Raw genomic sequence first — 25,991 nt, forward strand, 5'->3', positions numbered from 1 at the left:
GAGGATTTTATTCATGAAATACAAGAAGTAAGAATGATGTGTAGCGAACCAACACTATTGCTAAAAATGATTAAAATAGAGAAGATTGTAGGAAAAGCCGCAATGGCAATCCGCAATATTCGTATTACCGAATTCGAATCTCTGTATGAAGCATTGAGACGTAATGTAGCTGCGCAAGTATCAGTGAGAGAACAACAGGACGAATTAAGGGGAACGAGGAAAGGATTAACCGAAAGCGTGCAAAACTATAACATCAGATTTCGAAGTGTTTTTAACAAACTCCAACACAGCATTACCAACGAGTATAGAGACGAACTAACTCGACGGGTGATGAACGAGCAACTATACATGGACTCTGTGACCGACTATGTAGGAGGCTTTCGTCCAGAAATAGGGCAGGCGCTAATGGCTAATCTCCCCCCAAACCTCATCGAAGCAGAAAGGAAAGCAATGAATATGGAAAGATACTTTCGCGAGCACAGCTCTCGCAGACAGATGACGCGACAAACAACCGCCCCGCCATTTTATCGTAACCAGGCTTCTCATCCAGTAGACAATCGCCTCGCTATTACAAGTAACACAAATAATAAAACTCCACTCACACAAAATATTCTACCAAGAACGAACAATTTTACGAAGTTTGGGAACAGACCATTAAGCGAAAGGACGCAAGCGAAATATCCCAAATGCAATCGATTGGGACACCTTCCAAATCAATGCCAAAATTTTCCGATACCGCCTCAAAGAAAAGCCCCTCCAGGAATAAACCACGTTCAAGAACAATCAGAATTAACAATGCTACCTCAGGAAGATTACCCACAATACTATTACAATTACCAGGACGACCAGGATTGCGATTTCTCGTTGACTCCGGGGCAGGAATCAACTTGCTTAAACAAAGATGCTACCCAGGAAAGACAACAATACCAGACACAAAGAAATTCTCCATGGGACATTCCGAATACGAATCTAATTCCAAAGTCAAATTGAATTTGTTCGACAAAAAGATAGACTTCTCTTTAATAGATGACGATTTCCCAATTATAGAAGATGGCGTATTAGGCTTACCCGGTTTGAATCAATATCGATTCGAACTCTCCAACGAAACATTGAAATTAGATAACAACACCCTTCTGCTGCAACAAGAACCAACCCTTGCACCAGGAGAAACCATTCAAAAAATTGTATACCTCGAAGGGAAGCCAACGCCAGTGTGCTTTATCAATGGTGGTAAGTCCTCAATTCAAGTTTCTAACATTATCGAAAATACAAATACCATAGATCAAATCCAAAAATTCAAATCTTCGATTCGACTATCGCACATAGAAAAACCTCTCAGAGAACCTGTAGAAAAGATTCTTCTCTATTACATGGATGTATTTAATTTAGACAGCGAAACATTACCATGTACATCTCTTGCTAAACATTCCATTACATTGAAAGAAGATAAAATCATCAACGTAAAATCCTACCGTCCTCCCGAACACCATAAAATCGAAATAAACAAACAAATGACGGAAATGTTAGACAAAAAGATTATAGAACCCTCCGACTCTCCCTATAACTCTCCCGTCTGGGTCGTCCCAAAGAAAATCGACGCGTCGGGGAAACAAAAGTGGCGAATAGTGATTGACTTTCGGAAGTTAAACGAATTAACGGACCAAGACGCATATCCATTACCCGACATTGACGATATACTATCGCAACTAGGGAACGCAAAATATTTCTCCGCTTTAGACTTATCCTCGGGATTCCACCAAATACCCATGGATGAGAATTCGAGGAAGTACACTGCATTTAGCACACCACAAGGGCACTTCCACTATAACAGAATGCCATTCGGGCTCAAGAACGCACCCGCTACCTTTCAAAGAATGATGGACACCGCGTTAAGAAGTTTAATTAATAATCACTGTTTCGTCTATCTCGATGATATCATTATATTCGGGCAATCGATAGAGGAACATAATAAAAACCTAGCCATTATACTCCAAAGACTCAGGGAAGTAGGTCTAAAAGTACAACCGGATAAATGTGAATTCCTAAAACCCGAATTGGAATATTTAGGACACTTAGTGACAGCAAACGGAGTAAAACCTAACCCTGAAAAGATAGAAGCAGTAAAGAACTTCAAACTACCCAAAAATCCTACGGATGTAAAATCGTCCCTTGGGTTAGCCGGATACTATAGAAAATTTATTAAGAATTTCTCGAAAATTGCCAAACCGTTAACGGAACTAACTAAGAAAGACATACAATTCCACTGGACTGACAAAACACAACTTAGCTTCGATACATTAAAAGAAAGACTATGCCAAGCACCAGTACTAAAATACCCCGACTATACGAAAACATTTACGTTAACAACGGACGCCAGTAATGAAGGTCTAGGAGCCATCCTTTCACAAGACGGACACCCTTGTTGCTTCATTTCAAGGACATTAAACCCCCCTGAACGAAATTATACTACGACGGAAAAAGAATTATTGGCCATCGTTTGGGCAGTTAGAAGATTTAGGCAATATTTATTAGGCCGCAAATTCAAAATTCAAACAGACTACCAAGCCCTTAAATGGCTGCACAACTGCAAGGACCCCTCTAGTCGATTGATTCGATGGAGATTGAGATTAGAGGAATACGAATACGATATAGAGTACGTAAAAGGAAAGGAAAACGTAGCCGCTGACACCCTATCCAGAGTACACGCGATAACACAAACTGACGTTTTATTAAGACAATTCAGAGACTGGGAAAAATCAGAAGAAATACCAAAATTATTGAAACTAACATCTAACAAAGACAACTTTTTCCAATTAACAAAACCATATCTGGGCCCATATGACGAAACCGTATGGTTACAGAAAATATCAGACATACTTAAAACAAATAGAAAGATAGGAATAGGAGACAATAACTTAAACGCACAAGACAAAGCACACATAAAAAGATTTCTTTTATTTTTCAATGACCAACGCGACGACATAGAATTTGCTTACGAACCAATACAGAGTTTAAGCGAAGAGGAAATAGAACAAGTACTAAAAGAAAATCATGACTTGGTAGGACATCCCGGAATACAAAAGACGTACGACAGAATCCGAGGCAAATATGATATCCCACACCTAATAGACAGAATAAAAAGCAGAATAGGAACTTGCGCGACATGTCAAACATCAAAGACTACTCGGATAAGAGGAAAGGAGGAACCACAGATAACCGACACCCCGTTAGAATCTAACGACAAAATCGCTATGGATGTGATAGGCCCGTTGAAAAAGACCAAGATAGGAAACCAATACATTCTCTCTATACACGATGAACTAACCAAATATTTAATACTTGTGCCCCTAAAAACACAACAGACCCAATCAATCTGGAATGCTTTATTGAATCATTACATTTATATATTCTCCGCACCAAAACGTATATTAACTGACAGAGGACAAAGTTTCATTAGCGAGCTAATGCAACGATACGAAGAAGCATTTAGGATCAAACACATAAAAACCACCTCATTCCATCCACAATCCAACGGAAGCCTAGAACGAACACATGCTGTAATATCCGACATGTTAAAAGCTATACAAAACGATAATGAAACAGAATGGGATCAAAACCTAAATTTTGTGTGTCTAGCATATAACACTATGGTTCATGATGCCACTGGATATACCCCTTTCGAACTAACATTTGGACACAAGGCCAATCTCCCATCTACCATATCCCAAAATTCGCAAAGAACATACGCTGATGAGGTCAGCTTCAGGAAACGAGAATGGGATGCCAATCTACTTAAAGCCAGGGAAACTCTAATGAAGAGTAAACAAAGATACCAAAGAGATCAAAGAAAAAAAATTATTAAACCTCAATCCATTTTTAGAGAAGGAGATTTAATATTAGTTCATAATGATCATAAAAAACACAAATTAGATACTGAATGGCTAGGGCCGTACACCATTGAAAAAGTAAAAACCCCTTATTACGAAATAATGGTGAATGACTCGATTAGGAAAATACATGGTAATCGTATTAAACCTTATTTTCCAGGACGGTCTTCACCTTCTCCATAAGTAGCTGTTATGCACTTTGTTTTTGTTTTGTCTTGTCGATTAAGACAAAGAAGAAAACACACTTTTAGCCAATTAGCCTCCATAAAACAATCCTGAAGAAACACTGAGATTTTAGAGGACCAAAATCAATCTAAGGAGGGAGGTATGTAACGTAAATCACATCAGAGACCAGGACACACACACACACCTCGGGCAGGATGGTGTCCCGGTCGGCATACTTCGAACCCGATGGACCGACGAGAGGAACACATGGCGACCTTGGCGACAATGTATATTGGCGGATTACCTGAGGATTCATTTATGGCCTAACGGTCCTTCCACCAAATGTTCCAGAAGCGTAGCAACGGTCACGTACGCCTACAGGGTAGTGGGGATAATGAGAGAACAGATGACCGAAAGTAAAAAGATTGTAAGACTCACTCTCGTACGGTCACGGCTAGAGTTCGGAAGTGTCTTATACTTGTATAAACCAAGTGAAAATAAAGTCTTGTTCTTCCTTATAAAATTTCTCTTTATTTTTACGTGACACGAGCTTGGATTTGGCGCAGCGCACGTTAGAGTTCTGTCGGGCGTAGGCGCGCCTGCGCCGCGATCTCATCGCGGAAATCGGGTGGGGTCTCTCGCCACAGACAATTCTCGCGGCACTGTTGGTGAGCGAGAGAGGGAGGAGTGCCGTCAGCTCCTTTTGTGAGCAGGTTATGCTTCGGAAGGAGGCAGCGGAAAGAGTGAGGGTGCGGAGCTCCCACCCCGAGAGGATCGACCGGCGGGGGCGCGGCAGACGCCGCGAGCACGCTTGGACAAGGCGCTCCAGGGCCGCCGTTCCCCCCGGTGGGGGGTCAAAGTTAGGTACTGATAGATCGCCTCGGGACCGCCAGGCAGTCCGGTAGGGGAACCAGACGGCGGCTCCGGAGACGATGCTTTTTTGTGCGAGGGAAGGGCCCGGTGTGTCGCTCGCACCGATTCCCGGGTCTCTTTCCATCGCAACCGGGTCGGTCATCGTGGAGATTTTAGTCGGTTGGAATCCGGCACTACCACACCACTCCCTCCCCCCCCAGAAGTGGCACGGTGTCCGTGCGGATTTCCTCCACGTAAAAAAAAAAGAAGTTAACGGTAGCTATACGGTTATATTAATCCCTTAACCTACAACTACGGGCAGAGCCCATAGTACGATTATCGGATCAAACATAAATATTACGGTCATAGTACGAGTCATTGTATTACACAAGTCGTGCGAATGACCCGAAGGCTGCATGAGCTTGTTTACGTTTTCGGCCCAAAATTCTCAGTCGTAAATCGTAGGTTAAATTAACGAATTAAAACATCAAAGATACAGCAGTTTGAAATGTAAACATAGTGCCGTGCTAAATTGGACACAACAAATCTCGGAATTTATTCTACTCAATTGTCGTAAACATATCAAGAACACGACATATTTGTATATTCAAAATAGTGCCGCGCTGTATAAAGGTCCAACAAGTTTTTGAAAGTATTCCATTCAGACGTTTGCCTTGTTTCAAAAATCAACGAACGAAATTCGAACTAATCGGAACAGTTTAACGACTATTTCTGGTGGTAGCAACTACAGTTTTAATTTAGATATAATTCGAGAAACCCCAGATGTGGACTTACACATAATAATTACAGACGTCGAAGATCAACACCAGATCGTGACACTGTATACAGTAGAGTCCCCATTTAAGGCCGTCTTAGTCCAAGCACCAATTATCCCAATATTCTAATATAAGGACGATTTATTATCCGAACAACACATTTTGCAGTAAATGATACTGTTTTCCGTTTAAAATATCTACTGTGCACGTATTTTATTACCGTTCATGTACAATGTATTCTAACGTATTCTTTCCTTTATTTGATTCAATGAATTCTGATTATAAGACTTTAATACGAAACCAATAGTAATGTAGCTATTGGCGCAAAATAAAACAAAAACTCGAGAGTGGTGTAAATGCAATAGAATTAACAAATATATATAATGTTGGGAAAAGCCATAATCACAGACCTTAAATGTACTGATGTAATGATCTGGTTTCTCTCTGTAAAACTGCAAATGAAGTTGTAATGAAGAGGTGCCTTGTAAATGATGTTCCGCGTGTGGCATTCGAGAAATGGCGTCAATGGCTCAAAGTACAAGAGAAACCTCTATTTTTACAGTTACTAATGTTGAAAGGATTATGTAATTTAACAGCCAAGAAGACATAGAATCCATAGATATTAACACTAAACTTACCAGTGTTAGTCAAACTGACCGTTGTCAAACATTTATATAAAATTAACCATATTTAAACGTTATCATATCGCTTTATAATTTCTGGCATAACATGGTTCCTAAAACATGCATACAATATTTTTTTCTGTATTTACTTCTAGATTGCTTTTTTTCTTTTCTAAGAAAAAACTGTATTCTGTCCTGCCTACCGCGGGCGGTCAATTTGACCAGCCGATAAAATAATTTAGTTATTCTTAAAATAAATGGAATCAGTTCAAAGAAAAGGCTATCTCAAGGTCAGATAACAAACAAAATCGGTAATAACAAATAATAACAACTGTTACGCCCGTAATCTTGCCATGCACTACAATCCATCTCTCGATCTAGATGGCCATCAGCTGTCAAAGCATATCAACCAAGAACTCAATGCATATCCTAAGGAACCGCCATAAAATTTACCACTTTTTACGGTCAATTGTTACAAACATTTTAAAAGTTAAGAAGTTTCTTGGGGATACTGCTCATTGCGATAAAACACGGAAAAAGCAGATTTTTCTCAATTCCACCCTCGTGTAAACGTTGGTGAGAACGGCCAATACTCATCAATATTTTCTTATGAATATCGCCATCGCAGACCATATTCTTACTTGCTACTGTCCTTTCGACCAGAATATATCTTAGTTTGTTAGTCAATAAGTCGACATCTAAACTTGTTATCTCCAAAACTGAGAGGAGGCATCTCAGAGCGTTTTGTGTAAAGTTGTTATAAAAGGAAAAATAAAGCATATATAATTTGACAATAATTTTGTATCCCGATCATGGTATTATTCTATGATAAATGTTTACCCTAAAAATGTCAAGACTTTCCGAAAAAAAATTATTAAAAAAATAACGGACATGGAAGAATGTTCAATGTGCGATGAACAAGAAACTGAACAAGGACAAGTGAGAACGACATTTTATCTTATCACTGATTACCGTATAAGGAATCATAGAATAAAATATACGGAAGAAGCATTTAGAGTATTGGGGAATAAGAGGGAGTTAGATGCAACAAAACTAGACGTATTTATTGCTGTGCTTTATGCCCAAGGTGCATATTAAGCAAAGGAATTTAGATGTCTCATATTTCTGGAATGAAGTTTGGGGGCCTGCATTTTTTTCAAAAACAATGAGCAGGGATGACCTTAATGAAATGCTGAGGTTTATATGATTTGATAAGAAGAGCGAATGAAGCCAATAAATTTGCAATGGTATCTGCAATATGGTGACCGATTTATAGAAAATCCACAAAGTGGTTATAAACCTGGTGCATACATTACTTTTGTAGAAAGAATTGCGAGAAAAAACCATGCAATGAAACTATCAACAAGTTCAGATTCATTACTACAAAAAACTTGTCGAATAGAAAATTGTAAATGTTACAAAATTACGAAAATGTGTTCAAGATGCGGGAAATATGTATGCGGCAAATGTACATTTGATAATAAGATAATTTGTAGAAAATGCAATGAGGTTGAAGAAGATATGCCTCTATATAAATGAAAGTGTAATTTTATTTAAGTCTAGACTTGAAATTAAGCAACAGCAAATTTGGACGAAATTTTTTGAAAGTTCATCGTTTTATATACATTCAGTTATAAATTAATCATTACCTAATCTAAATCACAAAAACTGTTATTTCTTTAATCACCGGTCATTTTGACCCGACAAAGTAGGAATAGATGTACACAAAGTGCTGGTAGATTTAGTGCAGAAGGTACTGTTAATCGATCTTGATGTGTATTTGAATAAAGGAAATTTCGTATGAAAGTGATTGCTTCATTATCCCTACAGGTAATGTATTTTATCACGATGAACGATATTTTACTTGAACTTAATAATATAATTGAGTAATACATATTTCTCCATTACCATTTCATGGTATCTCTTATACATATGTAATCAATGTTACATTAGCATACTTCACTTCATCTGCGTATATTTCATCTTATTTTACGAAAAACATGTATATTTTTTACTAAGAGAATGTTACACAACTAAAATATATCTCACATGGTTGTTATTGCCTTCGCAGATCGTATTTTCTACTTTCACAGACACGAATGCTTTGGGAGATGAATTAATTAATGGAAGCCTTAACACATATCATTATCCAGTTTCAGTAGTGGGGTGGGCCTATTAATAGAATGAGAATCTAGAAAAGCGACACACCGAATATCGTTGCAGTTCTGTGACAGACTTATCGGTATTCACTATCGTTAAGTCTCACTTTTGTTAGATCTTTGGTAAACAATACGCAGTGGAAACAGTATCAGGTAACAGACGATTGCTTGTTATTTTGTATTCAATTGATAATGCCATTATTATCAATTTCATTATTATAAATATCATATATAGCAAAAATATCATCAGGTCATTCATAACTACAGTAGTTTGAATCAAGTTTCTGAATACCTAAATATTTTGTATTTTACATTTTACACAGTAAAATGGTTCATTATTTTGATTTTTCAATAATTTACAACCAGTCCATATATGTAATCAAGACATTCGCCTTTACGAGATAGTTGCACGAGACATCGGTTAATTTTAATCAAAAATTGAGTTTAGGAAATGTCCTTCATAAGTTATTGTTAGGATTTGCTTCGACTCTCCTGTTGATGAAAATTGAAAATACGCTCCGCGGTGACAACATTAACCATGCGAAATATTTTGGGCATTTTACATTTTAAGATCTCTGGTTTTTGTAAATAAACTAAAATATACGCAAATGAACTGAAGTATACATATATAATATTGGTTACATATAAAAGAAACCATGAAATGGTAGTGAAGAGATTATGTACTTACGCAATTATTTTATTAAATTTAAGTAAAATTAAATTTAAGAAAAATCATCGATTATAGATTATACTCATTGTTATTTATAGATATTTACTCATTGAAATCTATAACGACATATCGGAAATATGCTTCCTTTTGACCCATAAATAATTAATGAATAATAGTGAGGTGATGGGCGTGATAGGTATAGAAGAATCACTCGGTATTGTTTAACAATATCTATTTATTTGCTTGCGTTCGTGGTATACACTAGCGCGCCGAAAGCACGGTACAATTATCGGTTCGAGATTACATGTTCGAGCTCGGCGCGGTACTTTACGCGGTGGTTCGAGTCGAGACGATTGCACAAATGTCTAGAGATTCAGATTCGCTATTCGTACGACTGCGGACGAACAATTCAGATAGGCGTCTTGCTTCGCGGCTCGCGATAGATCAGAGTGAATTTGTGTCGCGATGATGCTCCTTAGGAAAACTGTGTTTGGGTGTGTCTAAGGATACGGGATCATCGGATTCGTTAAGAAAAGTGTTAGTTCAGAGAGTGAGGGAAATAGACGTCGCTGTTAATTGGCTAGATTGTGAGTTGGTGGTTGGAAAGGGATGGTAACTGCCCTTGAGAGAAAGTTGCTAGCGAGGAGCGTCGTACGTGGGAAAAAGCAGATTTCCCGTAGTGGGTGGTATGTGTAGGGACTATTGAGACAAAGACTATTTGTTCCTTTAGAGAATCGTAGCTGCGTGAATCCTAAGATTTATAGCGGGTCCTTAGGCTCGCTGTAAATATTCGGTGAGAATGTATCGACATCTGGCAATCATCTCGTTCGAAGGGTAGAGTCTTTGTGTAACGAGGCACGGGACAGAAACCGTTGGGAAGTTTGCTGTCGAGTGCCGCTACAATAGCATATGTAAACTGTTGAGGTTATTAGATGTATAAAGAGAGAAAACGCGTGGATAAAGTGCAAGGTACAAAATATATATATTTAATTTAATAGAGAAGTGTAATAATAAGTAGGAATACAATTTGAGCTGGTCCAGATCCGCACGCTAGCAGTGTTACCTTATAACTGAAAAACCCCGAAGCCAACGTCGCCTGTCTACTATTTATGGTCTGTCTTCCTGCTATTTTTTTTGTCTATTTGCTGTCGATGGCTTCAGCGCTTGAGAAAACTAAAAAGACCAGATGTGGAGTTTTCGTAGAAGTGGTGACCAGTTCAACATAAACAATGTTTATACAGATTTCACATACGCACCGCGATCGTCTCGTTCACGGGTGCACAGATAAATCACATATGTATTAAGTATTCTGGAGATGCTACTAAATGTGGGCGAACACTATCTAGCACGACCACACACATTTTCCACGTAACTTACGGATTACTACATATTGCAATATTGGCATACATACACATAAAATAAGAAATGAAAAAGCCAAAGGAAATTACGAAGATTGTCTAAACTTATACTCGAAGCTTTAGTTAAGATATCCTCTCTTGGAGTAATGTGTAATGATACAAATTAAAGTACAGCCACATGAAAAATTGTATATACTACTTGAATAGCTCTTTCAACTTTTTACATTTTTTAATTGAAGTCTTCCATGTAGAAGAAACATTTTTAAATTACAATGTAAGAGCCATTAATATAACGCAATTATTTGCTTCGTGCAAAACGTAACCATTATTGAAGAATTATGTTTCTCTTCGTGGAGATTATCTGTAGATTTCGTTGAAAAGTAATATATAACAAAATTTCAGCCATAACGAATTTTGTACATTATTCCAACAGTTTCTCCACTTACTATTTGTTACTCCATAGCAAATATTGGGACTGAAAGTGTGAAGATTTTGAAACATGGATACAATCAATGAACAAATAAATGAAAATGGAATCAATGAAGGACGGAATAAGACGAGTTCTCTCGAGGAATTCTACGCAGGAAGTGGGATCCTTGTGACTGGAGCAACTGGTTTCGTTGGAAAAGGTCTCCTGGAAAAACTTATCCGCATGTGTCCACGCATCGCTGCCATTTTTATACTACTTCGTCCAAAAGCTAACGAAACGATAGAACAACGATTTAAGAAGCTCATAGATGATCCAGTTAGTAAATATTATTCTTGTTTCTTTCAATATTTAAGCCTGTCAGAAGCCAAATTGATTAAATTTCTTTTCTGCAATTGAGCTGCTATTTTTTCGTTTTCAGATTTACGATGACATCAAAGCAAAAAATCCCTCAGTTTTCCATAAAGTTTACCCAGTTAAAAGTGACATGAGTCTGTCGGATTTAGGTCTCTCGCGAGAAGATAGAAATCTGTTGTTAGAGAAAGTAAACATAGTGTTTCACGTCGCGGCCACTGTGAAATTCAACGAGCCGTTGCACGTGGCTGTTAATGTGAATACGAAGGGTACTCTTCGTGTCATCGATCTTTGGAACGAACTAAAGCATCCGATTAGCTTCGTTCACGTTAGCACAGCTTTTAGTAATGCGAATCTATATGAGATTGGGGAAAAAGTTTATACGTAAGAATAAGTTATACGAAAACGTTGTTCCATGGTTTATGAATATTATATTTGTAATTATAGCGTGAAGAATATGTTCACATATTATTAACTTTGTAGCACGAGCTTGAAACCTTCGGAAGTAATAAATATGTGTGACAGATTCGACAAAATGTCGATCAACGAAATAGAAAAAAAGATTTTAAAAACTTATCCAAACACATACACATTCAGTAAGAATTTAGCAGAGCAAATTGTAGCAACCAAGTGCAAAGATATGCCAGTTGCGATAGTTCGGCCAAGCGTAATTGGTGCCTCGTTAGAAGAACCATGTCCTGGTTGGATAGAGAATATTTCTGCAGTTACAGGTATTTGCATAAATTTTTTTCAATGATAATTGGTCAATACTCCTTACATTTCACAGGAGTAGAGTTAACCGATTAGTTTGTTAGAGGCTTTCCACTAGATCATCATTATTATAGTTCAAATTTGTTGTTGCTCACTGTCAAGAGAATGTATTCTTATGTATTTAGCGTTACATTTCTGCTAACTCAAAATCACAAGTAATTTCTACACCAACTTAATGTTACCAGGTACCTTTCTGCTAATCGGCAAAGGATATGCAACAGCGGTACGGGGTAGGAGAGATACAAACTTGGATGTGGTGCCTGTCGATTTCGTAGTCGACACGATAATATGTATTGCATGGCATGTCACGCTGCATCGTGATCACGAAGTTAAAGTATACAACTGCACGAGTAACGCATACCCTTTTAAGTAATATTTATTGCGAATTTTTTACGAATTAATGTAATTCGATTGTTAGAGTATTTCAAAGTTTCAGTTTATTTAAATAGCGTGGACAATGAAAGCGCAAATAAATGTAGAATATAAAAGTCCACTTTTGCTCCCAATACTTCCATTTTGGAAAATAGTAATATAAATAATATTTATTGAAATTTCATAATATTTCCTGAGATACTCCGACAATAATAAACTTTACGCGTAATTCCATTAATTGTAATAATGTAAATGTTCCAATTGCCTAGGTTTGGTCCGATGATAGATGTTATGGTAAAATGTAGCATAGATACCCCACTGAACGATACGCTATGGTACCCAGGTTGTTCAGTCGTAGCTAATAAATATATTTACAACGTTCTGAGTGTAATTCCGCGTGTTTTCCTTGCGTTCGTTATAGATATATTTTTAAGACTCCGAGGTAGTAAACCAATGTAAGTATTCTATCGATCATCGAACAACGAGAACAATCCTTCTAGGATAATCATTGTTTTCATCTATACTAATAATTAAAAATGATATTTCAGAATGATGAAACTTCTCAGAAGTAGCAATAAGCTGTTCGCATCATTTGCATTTTTCACCACACGCGAATGGACGTTCCAAAGGGATAACTGTTCCGACTTGGCAAGGAAAGTGAAAATGTTACACGACAGCGATATGGTCAAACTAGATTTACGGGACATGAATTGGGAGAGGTATGCTGACATTTACCAGATGGGAATTAAGAAATTTATTCTGAAAGAAGAGTTTAAGTCAACAGCCCGACAACGATTATCAAGGTGGGTATAAAAAGTATCTTCGTATAATAAAATAGGAACTAATATAAATACATATGTTTTCGGTTATTTCAGGTTATACTGGATACATCAGATCACCAAAATATCCGGTATAATTACTTTGTTATGGATAATATTATGTCTTGTACACCGATAATTTGAGCCTTACTTTTTTCTCTTGAGTTTGCTGGTGAGTGTCGAAGCGTGCAGACGTGTGTCCAGTGCCCTGTGAAGTTCACAAAACAACACGTGACGCCCATCTGTCGAAGGCGAATCCAACAAACCTAGCCAAGTGTTTGCAAACGTGCTAGTGAAAAATCCAACGCTACTAAGCTCTGATCGGAATCACAGCCTCTCGACTAGTTATTTCACATTGAATGAACTAGATCGACGATGGCCCAATCATCCCAAACGGGAGCAACGGAGCGCAGTTACAACGACGCTGCTCTTCCTCCCCCGTGGCAAAGGGGCAATACACCCCATTTTGCAAACGACCCTCTAACGAAAAAACGCAACTCGAAGCCAGCAGGACCAATGTGAGCAAAAGGCAACCCAACCCGCCAGCCAGCCAAGTGACCACCCACAACAGTTTCGCGATACTGGAGGCTGATGTCGCTATGGACACAACCACAGAGGTAAATAAACAACTTACACAAAAAACCCCCCTCCCCCGCCAATCTTCATCGATGATATCATTGACATCCAACCAATGACAAAGACAATCCAAAAAGAAATCGGCAAGGACGAATATAAATTGAAAATCAGCAACAGCAGCGTAAAAGTCCTGCCGGCTAACCCTGACGCATACAAGAAATTAACGAAGTTGTTAAAAAACCTGAATGCCAACTTCCACACTTACCAACTCAAGCAAGAAAGACCATTTCGAGTGGTGCTACGTAATATCCACCACTCAGTCGACCTAGACGAACTAAAGTTCGAACTTCAAAATCTTGGCCATGAGGTAACCAACATTAGCAACATTAAACATAGAATCTCAAAAAATCCACTATCACTATTTTTCATAGATATAAAACAAAAAGGAAATAACAAAGAAATCTACAACGTCAACCGGCTGATGAACTCCATAGTTAAGTTCGAACCACCTCTCGTAGAGAAAGAAATAGTACAATGCGAAAAGTGCCAAAGGTACGGCCACATGCAGAAATACTGCAATCATAACTTTCGGTGCGTAAAATGTGCAGGTAGTCACTCCACTGACCAATGCACTAAATCCCCTGAAACCCCCGCGAAGTGCTTCCACTGTCAAGGAGAGCATCCTGCGAACTACAAAGGATACTCAGCCTATAAAACGCTACATAATAATAACACCCAACACCCCAGCGGAAAGGCACACGGCGGTACTGGAATCATCATCAAATCCAGCATTAAGCACTACGAGCTCCCATCATTCCAGAAAGACTACCTTCAAGCCACAAGCGTAGCAATAGAAAACCACCATGGTACAATCACCACCTCAGCAGTATACTGCCCTCCCAGACACTCGATTGCAAAAGAGAACTTCGACAGCCTATTTGACGCCCTAGGCAATAGATTCTTAGCTGGAGGACACTATAACGCCAAACATACCCAACGGGGCAGCAGACTTGTCACAGCAAGAGGAAAAAAACCTCCTGAAAAGCATAACCATCAACAATCTCAACTACCTCACCACATATGAACCCACATACTGGCCCACTGACACTAACAAAATCCCCGATTTACTCGACTTCTTCATAACCAAAAATATCTCGCCCAGATACTTCAAAATCAACTCTTCGACTGAACTCTCTTCCGACAACTCCCCCGTAATAGCAGCAGTCGGTTCAGCAATAATCGAAAACCCACCTAATGGCTTTATTCACAACCAACTCACCAACTGGCAGCTCTTTAGAGAAATCTTTAACCGCTCAACCCCTGCCTCAATCTCACTAAAAACAAAGGCAGATATCGAAACTGCCACAGAATACTTGAACACGAGTATAATAAACGCCATCCGCTCTTCAACACCTACCAAGACTTCTATCAATAAACACGAATACCCCCATTACATATTAAACAAAATTACAGAAAAACGAAGACTAAGAAGAGTATAACAAACCCATAGAACACCGGACGACAACCGCAAGCTAAACAACGCAACCAGGAAGTTAACCAAAATCATTAAAAAATTCAAAAACAACTGTTTCCAAAAGTACCTCGTCGATTTGTCCTCCTCTGCCGACTCCAACTACTCACTATGGAAGGCTTCCAGGAAACTCACGCGTCCCCCCCCCCCCCCCAAATAATCCCACCAATTCGCTGTCCGCAAGGCGGATGGGCACGAAACCCTATAGAAAAAGCCAACCTCTTCGCCAACTACCTATCCAACATTATCAAACCACATTCCTCCAATACCGCTCCGGAAATAACAGAATACCTGCATTCTACCTTCCAAATGTCTCTCCCCATTAAACCTTTCACTTCTCTAGAGGTTACCGAATTAATCCATCGCCTGAACCCCAGGAAAGCACCGGGACATGATCAAATAAGTAACAAAGCAATTAAGGAACTACCTGTAAAAGGGATTGCACTCGTTTCTTCAATCTTCAACGCAATTCTCCGCCTTGAATACTATCCCAAAACCTGGAAAACGTCACAAATTACGCTCATCCCAAAACCCGGAAAACCAATACACGAAACTAGCTCCTATCGCCCAATTAGTCTTCTACCCACTTTGTCAAAACTATTCGAAAAGTTGCTAACGAATCGACTCTTTCCACTCCTAGAGGATCTGAAAACTCTGCCAGATCATCAATTCGGTATTCGGAAGCAGCATTCCACAATAGAGCAAATCCACCAAATAACACACAATATCAGCCAAACCCTCGAAAAGAAAAAATACTGCTCGGCGGTATTCCTTGATATTGAACAGGCATTCGACAAAGTATGGCACTTCTTTACAAACTGAAAAAAGTCCTACCACACACTTACTACTCCATCTTAAAGTCCTACCTAACCAATAGGCAATTCATGGTTAAATACGCAGACGCCATTACCACAACTTTCCCAATAGAAGCGGGCATACCCCAAGGTAGTGTCCTCGGACCCCTTCTATTCTCCATCTACGCTACCGACTTACCAATATCAACAGGAATAACCATAGCAACATTTGCCGACGACACAGCGCTATTAGCGTTCCACGCCAACCCGACAATAGCCTCATCCACTCTCCAGCGAGGTCTCGATTCAATGGAAAAGTGGTTCCACAAATGGGGCTTCAAAATTAATGAAAAAAAATCCACATATGTAACCTTCACGCTGCGAAAACAAATCTGCCCACAGGTCTCCATTAACAATATAACAGTTCCCAACAAGGACACAGTCAGATACCTAGGCATGACTCTGGACAGGAGATTAACCTGGAAACAACATATCCTAGACAAATCCAAACAACTCAGGGACAAACTCAAAAAATTTTATTGGCTCATTGGCCGTCGCTCCAACCTAAGCACGCAGATCAAAATTACGCTCTATAAGGCCGTAATAAAACCAGTCTGGACCTACGGAATCCAACTATGGGGAACAGCAAGTAATTCCAACATTGAAATACTCCAACGCTTCCAATCGAAAACGCTAAGATCCCTATTAAATGCATCCTGGCATGTTACCAACGAAACAATCCACCGTGACCTCAAGATACCTACAGTCAAAGATGAAATGCACAAGTCCAGAAGCAGATATAACACAGGAGTCAACAACCACCACAACCCACTAGTCACCCAACTACTGGACACGACGGACCAGACCAGCAGACTAAAAAGAAAATACCCTCTAGATCAAATCCTTAGTTTCTACTAGAACCAACAATATAAAACTATTATAATCCATGTCATTGTATCACGCCAAATTAAGTTACTGAAAATTCTCAACGAGAATTGATTGTAAATATTCTAATAAATAGAAAAAATAAAAAAATTTTTCGAAATCGCTAAAGAATGATGCCGAATCACTGTAGTTATTAAGTCTTATCTTTTCCAATCTCCTTCTGCATACGATCTGTAGTGCCGTCGACTCTTTCAAGTACATTTCATCGAACTTTTTCATTATTTCATACGCCGTTTTTTTCTCTCTAATATATTCCAATTGTCTATTTGTGATGGCACTGTAAATTATATTTATTGCCTTCAGATCCTTTTTGTCCTAGTCTTCACTGTCTGTTTCGGTCTTCACATTGTAGTTGTGACAATCTCGCATTTTTATACCTTAGAAACTTCGTTATTCTTTGCTTCCATATATCGTAATCATCACCATCGAATATAGATATCATGATTTCCGATCTCTCCATTTTAATTGATTCCTTATCTCTTATTCAAGCGTTCTTACGTGCCCGAAGTATATTTTTTCTCTTTATATCCTTTGAACGTTTCTTCCCTTACTGAAACTCACTCGAACTAACTCGCAAGATTGAAAAACCACGCACTAAATAACTTGCAAAACTATGAACCACGCTCCGCTACCATGTAAAGATATAGGAGGGATTCGGAAATACAAATAATTTCCTTTATTCAGCACACAACAGTTATACATATATATTATACTCTGAAGACCTCGAAAACCTACTCGCACGCACGCTTGTTGTCTACCGACTCTTCCAGATGCTTCTAACGCCTGCCAATCGTCTTTTGTCCCAATTAAGGCCTGGACGCCCTCAGACGCTTACACACACATTCACATGTACAGTATAAATGTATCATCTTCCTAACAAATCCATAGCATTCTGCTTGAATTCACGCACGCATGTATCACCATACTCGTCTGGCGCCTAGCTAGCGAGAGCGTCCCACCAACTCGTCCGCTCTCATCCCCGTCGCGAACCGAACTGACGGTTCATGATACTTACGAGAGCACATTCTGTAAAGGCCGGGTCTGCGCTCGCAGATATATCGATCTGAAGTTTACGATTGATTAAAAGATATTTGAAACAGATGTATACAACCATGTATTTCTGATGAAATCCCTAATGAAGAAAAGTGTATACAATACATTCGTCTATCTCAGTTATCCGCCACTGTGTAACAAAAACTAACGAGGACATTAATGAAGAGGAGGAACGTAAATATAGAGAGATCTTGTATAAGGGAAACTTAGTTTTCAAAGTATTCGCTGATTTCCAAAGGAGATCAGACAGCACTCGGCAATACAAATAACGAGCGACGGCAGATAGGTTCCCTAATCACCACTCCTCACGTATATTATTTACTATTTATTATATGAAATAATATATTACCCAGCTCTGAATGGCACGTTTATTCGTTACTTCGCCAATGATATATATTTTAACGCCGACTGGTTAAAGGCCTATAAGGTTTGTGAACAAACAATTTAGTAACCAAAGTGAGGTTTGGAACTATCTTATTTTAAAAGATATTTATTTTCTATCATCATTGCTTAATTCTCAGAGATCTTTTCAATGATAAATTATTATAGTTGTTACGTCGCGTGAAAAGGTCCGCGCGACGTTTTTCATTGTCTGACCGTCAAGGCCCAAGCACCGTTAGAGAAACCCTTAATAAACCTAAGGCCCCACCATAAACCGAGTCTCATTGGCTTGCAGGAACCGTTAATCCTGCAAGTATTTTCGGTTTATAACTGGTACTTAAAAAGTCCTTAGGTCTATTGTGTGTTCTTCAAAATTACGAAGAAAACCGGTAATTATATAGTAGGGAAAAACAAATATTTATATAATAGAAATGTCTGGATTTACCTATGAACCATGTCAGTGGGGTGCTTACACCTCCCATCTTCAATCATCGACGTTTTAGCCAATGGGTAGCGCGGATCCGTGTCCTCACTTTCATAACGAAAAGTATGAACAACGAATCAGCTTCCTTCGTTCAAAAAGGACACCCATACCGAGCTTTCCTCCGTAATCACATCAGCAAAAACTTCAGAGTTCCTACAGCTCTCACGATGCCCAGAGTTCCTTCTGTTCTCACATTGCCTACAGTTCCTACGTCTCTTACGGCTCCTATTGCTCCTATTGCTCCTATTGCTACTACTGCTACTACTGCTTCTACGCCACCAAGGAGGTCAACTTTACTGGTTCGCATACCCAACGAACAGTCAAGAAGAAGTTACACTGTCGAAGTCAAGCATTCGAAGTCAGACAGTTCAAGTCAACCAGTCGAAGTCACTGTCGAAGTCAAGCAGTCGAAGTCTATTCATTCGGTCATTCGGTTGATTCTGTTGATTCGATTCAGTCAAACTCGGATCTGATCAATCGCTACGTCTACTACGACCCGAGAATTCATCTATCAGATTGGCAGTCAGAGCAAGATCAAGGCAACCCTCATACTCAGCGACGTTACTAGTGTGTGTGATTATACGAAGTTGTTGGAAAATATATAAGTTATAACACTGTTAATCACGAAGTTATATCATTTCAACCACCCCTATTGTCTTAACGGAAATCAGGGGATCGATCTACTCGCGGCGTCGATTATTATAATCGTAACGGGAATTTACAACTCCCGTTGACGTGTTTCCTCGCGATTGCGTCTCCCCGCGATTGGTCGAATTTACAATAGTTGTCGTATAATTATCTCTTAACTTTTGTTTGTTCGAGGATGAAAAAAGTTTTTCCCATTATACGAAAAAATATTTATTTTTTATATTTTATAAATATTTATTGAGATTTTAATATACAAGTTATTGGTGGTGAATGTTACTATCTTTCTCTATATAATTCTTTTGTTGTTTAGCATTACATGAAGACATGTTGTAGAATTTTTATGTAGAAGTGATTTCTAAATACACACTTAAAGATCATGTATCAATGTTTGCAAATGTTATTATACTACAAATATCGAGGAGTAGAGAAATCATCATGTATGAGTTGTTTATAAATCAAAAACCAAGCACATATAAATACATACATACTTATTAATCAATGTCATAAATGAATTTAGTTAGAAATGAGATTTAGTTAGACGAGTGGAAAGATAAAATAAAACGGATAAGAACCCCTTCTTTATAAAATTATATAATATTTATATTGTTTTTGGTTATATTGCTTCAAAGAGAAGAAGGTAACGATCATTTAGTCAATAAACAACACATAATATTATCAATAATAACATTATTATACCGGATATTCTGGTAACCTGATGTATCCAATACAACCTGAAATAACCGAAAATTTATGTATTTATATTTGTTCCTATTTTTTTATACGAAGATACTTTTATATGCACCTTGATAACCGTTGTCGGGCTGTTGACTTAAAGTCTCCTTTCGAGGTAAATTTCCTAATTCCCATTAGGTAAATTGCGACATATTTTTCCCAATTCATATCCCGTAAATCTAGTTTGACCATATCGCTATCGTTCAACATTTTTACCTTCCTCGCCAAGTTGGAACAGTTATCCCTTTGGAAAGTCCATTCGTTTAAGGCGAAAAATGCTACCAATGTGAACAGCTTATTGCCATTTTTAAGAAGTTTCATCATTCTGAAAATATCATTTTTAACCATTATTATAGTTTATAGATGAAGACAGAGATTATCCCAGAAAGATTGTCCTCGTTGTTCAAGGATCGATAGAATACTCACATTGGTTTACTACCTCGGAGCTTTAAAAAGATATCTATGACGAACGCAGGCAAAATATATGGAATTACACTCCGAACCTTGTAAATATATCTATTAGCTATTATTGGACAACCCGGATACCATAGCGTATCGTTCAGTGGCGTTTCTATGCTACATTTCACAATGGCATCTCTCATCTGACCCCATCTTGCCAATTGAACCAATTACATTTGTACAATTAATCGAATTACGCTTAAACTAATATTTATTGCTATTCGAGTATCTCAGGAAATATTATGCAATTAAATAAGTATTATATTACATCACTATTATCCTAAATTAACGTATTGAAATCAAAAATGGACTTTAGCATTCTATGTTTGTTTGCGATTTGTCCACATTACTTAAATAAACAGAATTTTTTGGAATACTGTAACAATCGAATTACATGAGTTGAAATAGATTCGTAATAAATTTTACCTAAAAGGATTAGCGTTACTCGTGCAGTTGTAAACTTTAACTTCGTGCTTAGGATGTAGCGTGACATGCCATGCACTACATATTATCACGTCGACTACGAAATCCAGAGGCACTACATCCACTCTTGCATCTTTCCTACCGCGAATTGCTGTTGCACATCCTCTGGCGATTAGTAGAAGGGTACCTGGTAACATTAAATTGGTTGAGAAGTTATTTGTGATTTTCGATTGGCAGAAATGTAATGCTATATAAATGAGAATGAATTTTCGTAATTGTGAGGAATAACAAATTTGAATTACAATAATCATGATCTAGTGGAGAGTCTCTCATTTACCTTCTCATAAAAAAATCAATTAACTCCACTTTTAGGAAATGTAAGGAGTATTGAACAATTACTATTGAAAAATATCTGTTAAGTACCTGTAAATCCAGAAATATTCTGTATCCAACCAGGACATGGTTCTTCCAATGAGGCGCCAACTATGCTTGGCCGCACTATCGCAACTGGCAGATTTTTGCACTCGCTTGCTACAATCTGCTCTGCTAAATTTTTACTGAATGTGTATGTGTTTGGATAAGTTTTTAAAATCCCTTTTTCTATTTGGTTGATCGACGTTTCGTCGAATTTGTCACACATATCGATCACCTCTGAAGGTTTCAAGCTCGTGCTGCAAAGACAATAGTAAGTGAACATATTCATCACGCTACAATTATAAATGTAATATTCGCAAACGCCGGAACAACATCTGCGTATAACTTATCCTTACGTATAAACTTTTTCCCCGATCTCATGTAGATTCGCATTACTATAAGCTGTGCTAACGTAGACGAAGCTAATCGGATGCTTTAGTTCGCTCCAAAGCTCGATGACACGAGCGGTACCTTTTGTATTCACATTAACAGCCACGTGTAACGGTTCGTTGAATTTCACAGTCGCCGCGGCGTGAAACACTATGTTTACTTTCTCTAACAACAGATTTCTATCTTCTCGCGAGAGACCTAAATCCGACAGACTCATGTCACTTTTAACTGGGTAGACTTTATGGAAAACTGAGGGATGTTTTGCTTTGATGTCATCGTACATCTGAAAACGAAAATTCCAGAAATGAGATTTAATCAATTTATCTCCTGACAGGCTCAAACATTGAAGGAAACAAGTGGTTATATTTACGAACGGGATCATCTATGAGCTTCTTAATTCGTTGTTCTATCGTTTCGTTAGTTTTTGCGCGAATAAGTATAAAAATGTTAGTGATGCGCGGACACATGCGGAGCAGCTTTTCCAGGAGACCTTTTCCAACGAATCCGGTTGCCCCAGTCAAAAGAATCCCACTACCGGCGTAGAACTCTTCGAGAGTATTCGTCTTATTCAACCCTTTATTGATCGCATTTTCATTTCTTTCTTTATTGACTGTATCCATGTTTCAGGATCTTGACACTTTCAGTTCCAATATTTGCTATAGATTATCATTCCCGACAAACAGTAAGTGGAAAAATGTGTTAAATGATATACCATATTGGTTATAGTTGAAATCTTTTTATATATTACCTTCTAAAGAAATCTACGTAATTCAATAATTATTGGTTCGTTTTGCATGAATCAAATAATTGCGTTAGGTCAACGATATTCGATTAAGTAACGATAATATTTCGAGTCTAAGTTTAAACATTCCTTATGTAGTTTCATTTGACGTCTTCATTTTTTATTTCATGTGTATGCTTGTGAATATCATAACATACAGTGATCAGTAATTTGTGTGGGAAATGTGTGTAGGTCATGCGAGACAGTGTTAGCTCACATTTAGTAGCTCCTCGTGAATAGTTAATGCGTATGTGATTCTGCTGTCACCCCCCGTGACAACATGCTCATGTGATATCCGTATTAATATATTTCATATGTTCTCTCCATTCATTAATTATTTATGGTGGCAAAAGGAAGAAAATTTCTGATATTTCTATTTTATTGTATCTTCAAGATTTTGCAACCAAACACCCTGTATAAGTAGTCCCTCCCCCCCTCATCCGATTTTTTCGAGCATCCATTATTCGATTACCTTGATACTGGAACATTTTATTATCCGAACAGAATATTGTATTTCCTAATAGCGGATGCCTCTTCTGTTTGAAATATGTACTGTATACATATTTTATTAGTGTTCATGTACAATGTATTCTAATGTATTCTTTTGTTTATTCGGTTCAGTGAATTCCGAATATAAGACTTTAGTATGGAACTAATAATGCTCTAGGTATCGAAACAAAACAAAACAAAAACTCGAAAGTAATGTAAATGCAATATAAGTAAGGAATATACATAGTGTTGGATGTTTAACGGAACTGTCAATCAATCTTAATCTGTATTTGAATAAATGAAAATTCATATAAAAGTAATACATTCCGATATATTCCGTAAAATTATCCGATATCTCGTGCAACTATCTCGAAACGGCGAATGTTCCGATTACTGATTGATTGATTGGTTGTAAATTATTGAAAAATCGCAATAATAAACCAGTTTTACTAGATAAAATGTAAAATATAAGATAAATATTTGAGAATCCAAAAACTTCATTTAAGCTATTGTAGTAATTAATGACCCGATGATATTTTTGATACATATGATAGTGGTAATAATGAATAACCTTTAATGAAAGACACAATTGAATACAAAATAACAAGGAATCGTCTGTTACCTGATAATATTTCCACTGCGTATCGTTAACCAAATATCGAACAAAAGTGCGACTTCACGATTGTGAATACCGATACGTCTGTCGCAGCACTTTAACGATATTCGATGTGTCGCTCCTCTAAGTACTCATAGTATTAATAACCCCACCCTACTACTGAAACTGGATAATGATATGCGTTATGGATATTATTAATTAATTCATCTCCCAAAGCATTCGTATCTGTGAAAGTAAAAAATACGATCTGCGATGGCAATATCAACTACGCGAGATATATTTTAGTTGTGTAACATTCTCTTAGTAAAAAATATACATGTTTTTCGTAAAATAAGATGAAATATACGCAGATGAAGTGAAGTATGCTAATGTAACATTGATTACATATGTATAAGAGATACCATGAAATGGTAATGGAGAAATATGTATTACTCAATTATATTATTAAGTTCAAGTAAAATATCGTTCATCGTGATAAAATACATTACCTGTAGGGATAATGAAGCAATCACTTTCATACGAAATTTCCTTTATTCAAATACACATCAAGATCGATTAACAGTACCTTCTGCACTAAATCTACCAGCACTTTGTGTACATCTATTCCTACTTTGTCGGGTCAAAATGACCGGTGATTAAAGAAATAACAGTTTTTGTGATTTAGATTAGGTAATGATTAATTTATAACTGAATGTATATAAAACGATGAACTTTCAAAAAATTTCGTCCAAATTTGCTGTTGCTTAATTTCAAGTCTAGACTTAAATAAAATTACACTTTCATTTATATAGAGGCATATCTTCTTCAACCTCATTGCATTTTCTACAAATTATCTTATTATCAAATGTACATTTGCCGCATACATATTTCCCGTATCTTGAACACATTTTCGTAATTTTGTAACATTTACAATTTTCTATTCGACAAGTTTTTTGTAGTAATGAATCTGAACTTGTTGATAGTTTCATTGCATGGTTTTTTCTCGCAATTCTTTCTACAAAAGTAATGTATGCACCAGGTTTATAACCACTTTGTGGATTTTCTATAAATCGGTCACCATATTGCAGATACCATTGCAAATTTATTGGCTTCATTCGCTCTTCTTATCAGATCATATAAACCTCAGCATTTCAGGAAGGTCATCCCTGCTCATTGTTTTTGAAAAAAATGCAGGCCTCCAAACTTCATTCCAGAAATATGAGACATCTAAATTCTTTTGCTTAATATGCACCGTGGGCATAAAGCACAGCAATAAATACGTCTAGTTTTGTTGCATCTAACTCCCTCTTATTCCCCAATACTCTAAATGCTTCTTCCGTATATTTTATTCTATGATTCCTTATACGGTAATCAGTGATAAGATAAAATGTCGTTCTCACTTGTCCTTTCATTATATGCCGTTTAGCATATCTCTAAAAATACTATGAACTGATATCTAGGCAGGTTTGGGACTTGCATCGGGCCCAGTTTCGATAGGTTGGTTATCTACATCAGTCAGTAACAATAATTTCTTTCCTTTTTGCTCTAGACGTGAACGCTCATTTATAATATTCAACTTTCATTCGCTTATAAAGAGCTTTTCATGTGTTTCCATGCTGTTTTCTGTTGCTGAAGTTTCTTGTTCGTCGCACATTGAACATTCTTCCATGTTCGTTATTTTTTTAATAATTTGTTTTGGAAAGTCTTGACATTTTTAGGGTAAACATTTATCATAGAATAATACCATGATCGGGATACAAAATTATTGTCAAATTATATATGCTTTACTTTTCCTTTTATAACAACTTTACACAAAACGCTCTGAGATGCTTCCTCTCAGTTTTGGAGATAACAAGTTTAGATGTCGACTTATTGACTAACAAACTAAGATATATTCTGGTCGAAAGGACAGTAGCAAGTAAGAATATGGTCTGCGATGGCGATATTCATAAGAAAATATTGATGAGTATTGGCCGTTCTCACCAACGTTTACACGAGGGTGGAATTGAGAGAAATCTGCTTTTTCCGTGTTTTATCGCAATGAGCAGTATCCCCAAGAAACTT

The 25,991-nt window shown here is 37.5% G+C and overlaps 3 protein-coding genes and 1 long non-coding RNA gene across 6 annotated transcripts in view; 2 read left to right on the forward strand and 2 right to left on the reverse strand.

The window, feature by feature from the left end:
• LOC126926308 (uncharacterized) overlaps positions 1–16,870 on the reverse strand; it is a 63,033-nt gene extending 46,163 nt beyond the window's left edge. The window contains exon 1 of the long non-coding RNA XR_007714479.1: positions 16,754–16,870. This is a non-coding gene — a long non-coding RNA (uncharacterized LOC126926308). The remainder of the gene's footprint in view (positions 1–16,753) is intronic.
• The window catches only part of LOC126926270 (putative fatty acyl-CoA reductase CG5065), a 153,282-nt gene extending 129,081 nt beyond the window's left edge, over positions 1–24,201 (reverse strand). Inside the window, exons 1-6 of one of the 2 annotated variants that reach the window (XM_050742533.1) lie at positions 23,955–24,201; positions 22,437–22,718; positions 22,029–22,345; positions 21,682–21,929; positions 21,262–21,445; positions 20,803–20,988 (exon numbers count right to left, since the gene is read on the reverse strand). In XM_050742533.1, the coding sequence (XP_050598490.1) occupies positions 20,803–20,988; positions 21,262–21,445; positions 21,682–21,929; positions 22,029–22,345; positions 22,437–22,682 (1,181 nt within the window). In that variant the 5' untranslated portion in view covers positions 22,683–22,718; positions 23,955–24,201. Of the gene's footprint in view, positions 1–20,802; positions 20,989–21,261; positions 21,446–21,681; positions 21,930–22,028; positions 22,346–22,436; positions 22,719–23,954 lie in introns of those variants that run through there. The other variant, XM_050742532.1, reaches the window with a different exon arrangement.
• On the forward strand, positions 227–4,501 carry LOC126926292 (uncharacterized). 2 transcript variants are annotated; one of them, XM_050742577.1, is made up of 2 exons: positions 227–1,230; positions 4,115–4,501. In XM_050742577.1, the coding sequence occupies exons 1-2, from the start codon at positions 687–689 to the stop codon at positions 4,144–4,146; spliced, it is 576 nt and encodes a 191-aa protein (XP_050598534.1). In that variant the 5' UTR covers positions 227–686; the 3' UTR covers positions 4,147–4,501. The 2 variants fall into 2 exon arrangements, with proteins under 2 accessions (XP_050598534.1, XP_050598535.1); XM_050742578.1 differs by lacking the exon at positions 4,115–4,501 and adding an exon at positions 4,048–4,112.
• The window catches only part of LOC126926267 (fatty acyl-CoA reductase 1-like), a 141,886-nt gene continuing 126,861 nt past the window's right edge, over positions 10,967–25,991 (forward strand). The window contains exon 1 of the mRNA XM_050742524.1: positions 10,967–11,235. Coding sequence (XP_050598481.1) covers positions 10,990–11,235 — 246 coding nt within the window. The 5' untranslated portion in view covers positions 10,967–10,989. The remainder of the gene's footprint in view (positions 11,236–25,991) is intronic.

The sequence above is a fragment of the Bombus affinis genome, chromosome 17 (assembly GCF_024516045.1).
Source record: "Bombus affinis isolate iyBomAffi1 chromosome 17, iyBomAffi1.2, whole genome shotgun sequence".
NCBI classification, from domain to species: Eukaryota; Metazoa; Arthropoda; class Insecta; order Hymenoptera; family Apidae; genus Bombus; species Bombus affinis.